We start from the raw sequence: 7,341 nt of genomic DNA on the forward strand, positions 1-7,341 counted from the left end.
TCAAATATTATTGAAAAAATTGATTTGTAATTAGATTAATTATTTTTTTAATTTTAGTTAATTAAACCAAATTATTACTAAACTATGGTAAAATCCATTTTGTAAATCGCAATAAATTTAATTTTAAAGAGATTCTATTTTACAATTTTTTTTTATTTTTCAATTTATCCAATTTTCTTAATGTGCGTGTTCTAGAAAAAAAATTTAGAAAAAGAAAATCAAGAAATAAAAATAAAGGTTAAAAAGATTCAAAATAAAAACAAAACAAAAATGGAAAACTCGAAGAACAAGAATAAAGAAATTAGGGATAGACATCTTATTATTGTTCATATGTATAATGCTTATACTTCTCCAACAACAAGTTTAATTAGAATCTTATAAACAACCAAAAATAAAAAATTCTAATATATTTATACATTTGTGTTTCATGTGTATGTAATATATAGAGCTGTCATTCAAACTATATATATTCTCTGCTATGTTAGATATAAAAAAAATAAAGATTCATGTTACGTTTGAAACTGTTCGCCGTTTTTAATTCATTTTTGTTTTATTTTTTTTTAACTTTTATTTCCAATTATTTTTTCTTTTAAATTTTGTGTAGCTGAAAATCTGGAGCATATTAAGAAAATTGGATGGACTGTGAAATTTAAAAAATTGTAAAATGGGGCATTTTTTAAAATTATTGTAATTTGTAAACTACATTTTATCACGGTTTAATAATTTAGTTTAATTAACCAAGATTAAAAAAATAATTTGACACAAATAAATTCTTCCAATAACAATTGAACAAATTATAAAAAATAACTAACTCTATTTATGAGAAAGTTAAGTAAAAATTACCTAAAATATATTATATATTGGTGGCCGATTCTAGTCTACATACACTTAATATTATTAAAAGTGAAAACAATAATTTTAAGATCTTAAGAGAAAATTTAAGACGCATTAGGTCCAACACTAATTTTTCCAGATTACATTATTATGTACATTGACGAGGAAATATTATGATCATAAAAAAATCAAATAATAAAATCAAAATTTTAACTTTAACATAGCTCTGTAGATTTTGAATATGGATTTTGCTGGGTTATAAAGACACACAGATTAAAACTTAGTATTAAAAATTTAAAATCTCTTTATGTTATTCATCAGCAACTATTATTCTTATTTAGAATTCTTCACACAATGTGAAGAATGAACAAAAAAAAGGTGTCTAAGGAATTCTACTTTTTCTTCATGTATAAACCGACCCAAAATGATAAATTGACAATAGCTAACTGGGTTCATTGAATTAACTTCAAACATGCATGAGTACTTCAAACTATAAAAAAATCATAGCAGAAAAAGGACATGCATTTATTTGGTTTCATTTATTGCAAAGGATCTATGTTCTCCTAATGCCATGAAATAATGGATACATATGCTTCCGGCAGCATAGTTAGCAATTCGACAAGCTTTATATTATTCATCATCATCACTAAATTCAAGTTCAGATGGAGAAAGAGAGAAGAAGGGTGCAAAATGATCATATATTCATATGAAGACTTCTAGTAGAATTATGAATGATTTGTACAGTTATTATGAGCAAAAATATTGTAGCAGTTATTATACACTGTAACTTTTGCATTATACCAATGAATTATTCAAGTAAAACCTAGCTAATAATGTGTCATCAGTAACTAAACCAACAGTACATTAGCTGAATCATCAAATTATAAACTCTGTGACCAAGTTCATTGAATCAATCCTATCACTTATTAGCAGAGTCAAAGCACATCAGGTAATTAGCACCCTGATCTATCATTTGCCAGCATTATCCTTAGGGGGGTTTTGAATCTTTTTACCTTTATCCTTTGTTGCATTTTGTTCCTGCATTCATACAACCAAAACAGAAATACAGAATAAGATTATGTGCAAGACTTAACAATGTGAACCTCGTGATATATATATATAAACACACACACACACACACACTTGCCTGCATAGTATCTCCAAATTGTTCTATTCTAGCACCTGCACCATGAATAATCTCTGGATTTCCAGAATGATAACTTTCATGAATTATGTGGTCTTGTATATCGTCCATGATTCTAAATTCTCGAAGAGCACGTCGTGCAGCGTCAAGTTCAATCTCATCCTCTTTCATCTGGTTTTCATAGTATCGTGTAATCCCGAAAGGGAGTCGAGTCCTCAGAGCTCTAAAATATAATGAGTTTGCTGCTTCTCCTAATTCAGGAACAGGATCATCCTCCTCCAAAGCCTGAAAAATTGATGTTAGGTTAAAAAAATCAAGCCTGTATCCATATATAATTATATATCCTATGATTGATTAATGCAAGACACATGAATAAAAAGGAACCTTTAATTTTGGACTAATGCATTTTCATATTTTAAAGTTAATTGCACAAAACAAAGAAAATACATGAGTATTGGTCATACTGAACATTCCTCAAAAGATGATATACTATTAAAAAAATTTATGGTACCTTCATAGTCTCTGCATAACCAGGTAAGCTGTGCAAGGGGGCAGAACTACCAGCGGGAAGCTGCTCCAAGAGCATAAATTGTAATAATCTCATCAGAATCATATTTCTTTATTTCTCAAGATGATCAAGGTTATCAATTATGTTACAAATCAATAAAATTTTCTAACAATTTTCGCATGAATAAGCATCACAGCAATATATAACCGAAACCTTGATAACAGAACTAATAGTTTATACCATATCACTTTATTACAATGTGAATTCAATTAAAAATGAACATTTGCAATTTGATTAGTTCAAGTTGAAGCATTCTTGACTTCAGATTTCAGAATAATATTTCTTTTATTTCTCAAGATGAGAATTTTTATACTAATATATTACAAACTCAACCAAATTCTAAGATGCTACAAATCTTTTCATACAGTCGCAATTTCTGTATCTGCTATTTTCATCATGAAATTCTGAATTTGCGTGCATTGATAACAATCGCATCAATTTAACTGAAACCTAGTTAGCATAATCAATTTATCACATTACTTCAGCACTACTAGTTTGTTTAGTTTTACAATGTGATTAGATAAAACAAAATTTAAAAGAAAGAAAGAAAAAACACTTGCCTGCTTAGTATTAGCAGAAGGTAGAGTACTAGCTTCAGATTCAGATTCAATTACAGATTTCGAGAATTCAGCCAGTTGCTTTGAATTCTCAAGCCTATGTTCAAGAGCAGCAACTTCAATCTCACCCTGCCTGATTCTGTTGTAAACGTAATGTCTGACCTTAAAATAGCCTTCAAGAATTGCTAACATTGCGTCCGCGCGTTTATGAGGTTCAACTTGCTTAAAAAATTAATATTGATCTAGGTAAGTAAGTAAGTAAGAAAAGTACTGTGTAGTATTTAATTGATCTTCATGTTATTTCGAATACAGAAACAGAATCAGTCTCTAGATTGCATAAAAAGAATGAAGAACATGAATTTGATTATAACATTGAAGAAGCATCTATAGTGTGCTCCATATTAAAGAATAATTCACAGCTTACCATAACCATATCGCGCATATCTGAACCACAAGTATCAAGATCTTTGAAATAGAGAGACGCCATGCTTTCAGGTTTGATGCCAAGACTCGGATCTAAGCTTTCGAACAAACCTTCACCGTCTGGTGGTGGTGGTCGTAGCTCAGGTGGAGGGGGAGGTGGAGGTTCAGGTGGAGAAGCCATGTTTCCACTCCCAGCAAGAAGAAAGAAGAAAGTGAGACTAAGGAGAAAGAAGAAAGTGAGAAAGAAGAAAGCGAGATTAAGGAGTATTATGAAGTGATTATCGCTTCAATAACGGTGTGTTAGAGGGTATATATAAACATGGCTTAGTTAGTTCCAGAGTCTAGCTTACTCTAACTAACTTGAGAAAGTCCAAAACAGATTCCAGTTTAATCGTAACTAACTCTCAACTGTGTGCCACGTCAGCATTGGAGTTCTTACTCCTTACAGTGCAATTTTCTAAAGGAATGAAATAGTTCTTAAGATTCTGTTACTGTTGACGTGATTATATTCTGTGAGAAGGTAGTTAGGAATATTCTGGATATGTGCATTTAGAGTGGCGGGAAAACAGTCTTATTTATTGTAATAATTTAAGAGTAAGCAATCCAAATATCCAATATTGTTATTACTATTCAAGTATTATTGGATTACGCAAAGGGAGTTAACCACTTAACTTAGTGGATTAATGCTTAAAAAAATGTCATAATATCATCACTTCTTTGAAATTAGATTTTGCTGTTTGGATGCAATGATACGATTTGTTAACATATTTTATGTTCTGTTTTTGTTTCATTCATCGTCGTATTCTTTAGCATACATTTCATCAAGGGCAATACAATAATTAATTATTTTGACACAACTACCTAAGATGAAAATACTTCACATATTCTGATATCAATAAACTTTTGTTTGCTTTGTAAGGATCGGAATATTAGCTCCAAGCCTCCAAGATCTTGGGAGAAAAAAGCGCATTAGTTCCCACATTTTTTGTTTAGATCACAGCATTACTATTTGTACTGAAGTGCAAATATTTAATAATCCATAGGATCATCACAAAATCAAATATTAAACTTAAAACTTTTTATTTTAAGATAGCTGTGTTTTGATTAAAGTTTATACAAGTTGAGACACATGCACACTGCAAGAAATTAAAATGGCCTATTCTTTGAGCCAGTCCATAAACTTGTTGAAGTTCTCAGAGGACTTCCCTCCTTCTACAATGCTATTCATTACCTTCTCCTTCATTTTCTTAGATCTTACCCTTATGTTTTGATCTCCAAGGAGTTGATCCACTTTCTTCTTTATTTCCCAACGTGATATGATCCCTTTTTCACCAAATTCAAAACCCAACCCCAGCTTCCAAACATCACATATGTATGCCTTGTTATGAAGCTGGTCAGCAAAATACGGCCAGCACAAGAAGGGTACTCCATTAGACACGCCTTCCATAACAGAGTTCCAACCACAGTGGCTAATGAAACAAGCTACGGCAGGGTGGCTTAACACCGAGTTTTGGGGTGCCCATTTAATAATCTTAGCTCTTGTACCTTGAAATTCTTCAATGCATGCAAGTTTGTTAATGCTGTTGGAATCTTCACGTACAACCCAAAGAAAAGGCTTATTGGCAAGTTCTAGTCCAAGGGCCAGTTCCTTGAGTTGCCAAGGGTCGAAAATCGCGATGCTACCGAAGGCGACATAAATAACAGAACAAGGTGGTTGTTGGTTGAGCCAATTCAAACAAGAGAGGTCTTCCTCCCAGAATTGACCCATTGATCTGTACTTAGCACTCTCAATCAATGGCCCTATTGGTAGGATTTTTGGGCAAACTGATAAGGCTCCATGTTCAAGTTCATAAGTTGTGTTAGAGAGCCACCAATTTGTTAAATGTGAACATTGTGCCAACTTTACAATGTAATGATACAAATTCTTTTGTGTGATTGGGTCACCTATGCAGCACCAGGGCAAATAAGCTGTGTCCATAGTATGCATTTCTGGAGATACTTGAAATTTCCCTTTCCTGATAGGGAATCCTGCATCAACAACAAGGGATATATAACAATATAAACTATCAATTCTACATATACAAATACAAATAAATAACTTTGACTTACATAAACTCTAATGAATGATTAATCCAAAGTACCAAATCCAAATGAAAACAATCAAATTTACCATCACTATCAATAATTCCATCCTCAATGAGCTTTTGCAAGTTATCTTCCATGGCAATAATAGCTGCTGACAAAGGGATGAAGAGAGCCCCCTTGATTCCTAGCTTCTGTACAACTTCCAAGGCCCATGCCATACTAGTATCAACAATTATGCAAGTGAGTCTTTTCCTTCCACCATCAAGAGAATTAATGTCCCTTATAACCTTCTCAAGAGCAAAAGGCATGGTTCTCATCATTGACAAAGCTAAACCAACCAAGTCATTTCTATCTTCTTCAGGTCCTAACCCATCAGGGATTGAGATTAGTTCCACTTTTGACCCTTCAAGACTAACCTTCCCATTCATTGCACTCACCACTCTCTTATGGTTGAACTCAGTGTTGACAAAAGTAACTTTGCAGCCATGTTGTGCTAGTTTGTGAGACAAGTGCATTAGAGGGTTCACATGCCCTTGTGCTGGAAATGGAAGAACTAGAACATGCTTGAGGATCATGTTTATAATTTATGTGAAATACTATTGTTGGTTAAGGGAATGAAGTATCTACATATCTACTTAAATAGAAAGGTTTGGATTAAACAACTACAATTATTGAGGTGATTGGCTTGTTGTAACTTACACGAGAAAGTCAGAAAATACCAACATAGCTTTCATGATTGACTATTGATCAAAATACATAATCTGGGTACGAGATATATTCTTCCACAAAATCATCTAAAATTTAATTAATGAAGGACTTAAGAAATTAAAAATATGATATTTATACAGAGTATAAGATATGTGACGCAAATGAGATACCAATACGTAACAGAAAAAAATAATAAGATACCAAGGAGAGGAATATTGTTAAAACAACCGGTTCGGTTAGATAGAAAAACCGCCTGAAATGAAAATCGGATTTGAATTCAAAATCCTGGCGAGGACCGGTGAACCGGCCGGTTCTTAAATTTTTATTGCTTTTTTTTAAAGCAAAAATGAGCAAGGAGCTGATCCGAGGCAGATCTGGTAGTTGAGCGAATGAAACGGAGGAGGCCAGGCGACGAGGTGGGGAGGCAGCCAGGCAGGACAGCAACACTGACGACGGCGAAGGGAGGAGGCAGAGCCGAGGGCGAGGGCGGCGAGGGAAAATGGGGGTTGAGAGGGTGAGATCCAACTGCGAAGACGAGGGGGAGAGGTGAGGACTGAGACTGAGACTTGAGAGAATGAAAGGCGAAGGTTAAGAGCCAGGGTCCGGGAGACCAGGACTCCAGGCGACTGAACTTGTACTTATCAAGCATTGACACTTTTTTTTTATTTGTCGTGTTTGCATATGGACTCATTTTGGACACCATATTTATTGATGTGTCTAATTATGTCTTAATAAAAAAATAAAATTTAATGAATTTGAATTAGTCGAATAGTAAGTTCACTTTACTCATCTGCTTAAGTAAGATTTAGGGTTCGAATTCTGTCTTATGTATATATCAATCCATTGACAAGCAGTAGACCTTTAAATGGAGTTCAGATCCGCTATGGATTAGTCCTTGACGTGTCGGATTGGAAAATATCGTGGGCAACCAAAAAAAATTTTTTTGTCAACGTATTTAACCTTATTTTTAATATATATTCTTGAAATGAATTTAAAAATAATATATATTATTACTTATTAAA

At 33.1% G+C, this 7,341-nt stretch overlaps 2 protein-coding genes across 3 annotated transcripts in view; both read right to left on the reverse strand.

The window, feature by feature from the left end:
- On the reverse strand, positions 1,528-4,020 carry LOC110270806. Its single transcript, XM_021120241.1, has 5 exons — positions 3,528-4,020; positions 3,107-3,325; positions 2,490-2,549; positions 1,982-2,263; positions 1,528-1,872 (listed from the first exon to the last, which is right to left on the reverse strand). Exons 1-5 carry the CDS (start codon positions 3,705-3,707, stop codon positions 1,804-1,806), a joined length of 810 nt encoding a protein of 269 aa, XP_020975900.1. The 5' UTR covers positions 3,708-4,020; the 3' UTR covers positions 1,528-1,803.
- Positions 4,576-7,341, reverse strand: part of LOC107635402 (UDP-glycosyltransferase 83A1) — a 6,639-nt gene continuing 3,873 nt past the window's right edge. Inside the window, exons 1-2 of one of the 2 annotated variants that reach the window (XM_016338875.2) lie at positions 5,697-6,978; positions 4,576-5,554 (exon numbers count right to left, since the gene is read on the reverse strand). In XM_016338875.2, the coding sequence (XP_016194361.1) occupies positions 4,683-5,554; positions 5,697-6,186 (1,362 nt within the window). In that variant the 5' untranslated portion in view covers positions 6,187-6,978 and the 3' untranslated portion in view covers positions 4,576-4,682. Of the gene's footprint in view, positions 5,555-5,696; positions 6,979-7,341 lie in introns of those variants that run through there. The other variant, XM_016338874.2, reaches the window with a different exon arrangement.

Source organism: Arachis ipaensis, chromosome B04 (genome assembly GCF_000816755.2).
Source record: "Arachis ipaensis cultivar K30076 chromosome B04, Araip1.1, whole genome shotgun sequence".
Lineage (NCBI taxonomy): Eukaryota > Viridiplantae > Streptophyta > Magnoliopsida > Fabales > Fabaceae > Arachis > Arachis ipaensis.

Coding starts and splice junctions, on each gene's coding strand:
- LOC110270806 (XM_021120241.1), bottom strand. CDS start 3,707: ATGGCTTCTCCACCTGAACCTCCACCTCCCCCTCCACCTGAGCTACGA. Junction 2,550..3,106: donor CTTCTGCTAATACTAAGCAG/GCAAGTGTTTTT, acceptor CTCTTGGAGCAG/CTTCCCGCTGGTAGTTCTGC. Junction 1,873..1,981: donor AATTTGGAGATACTATGCAG/GCAAGTGTGTGT, acceptor GTATGAATGCAG/GAACAAAATGCAACAAAGGA.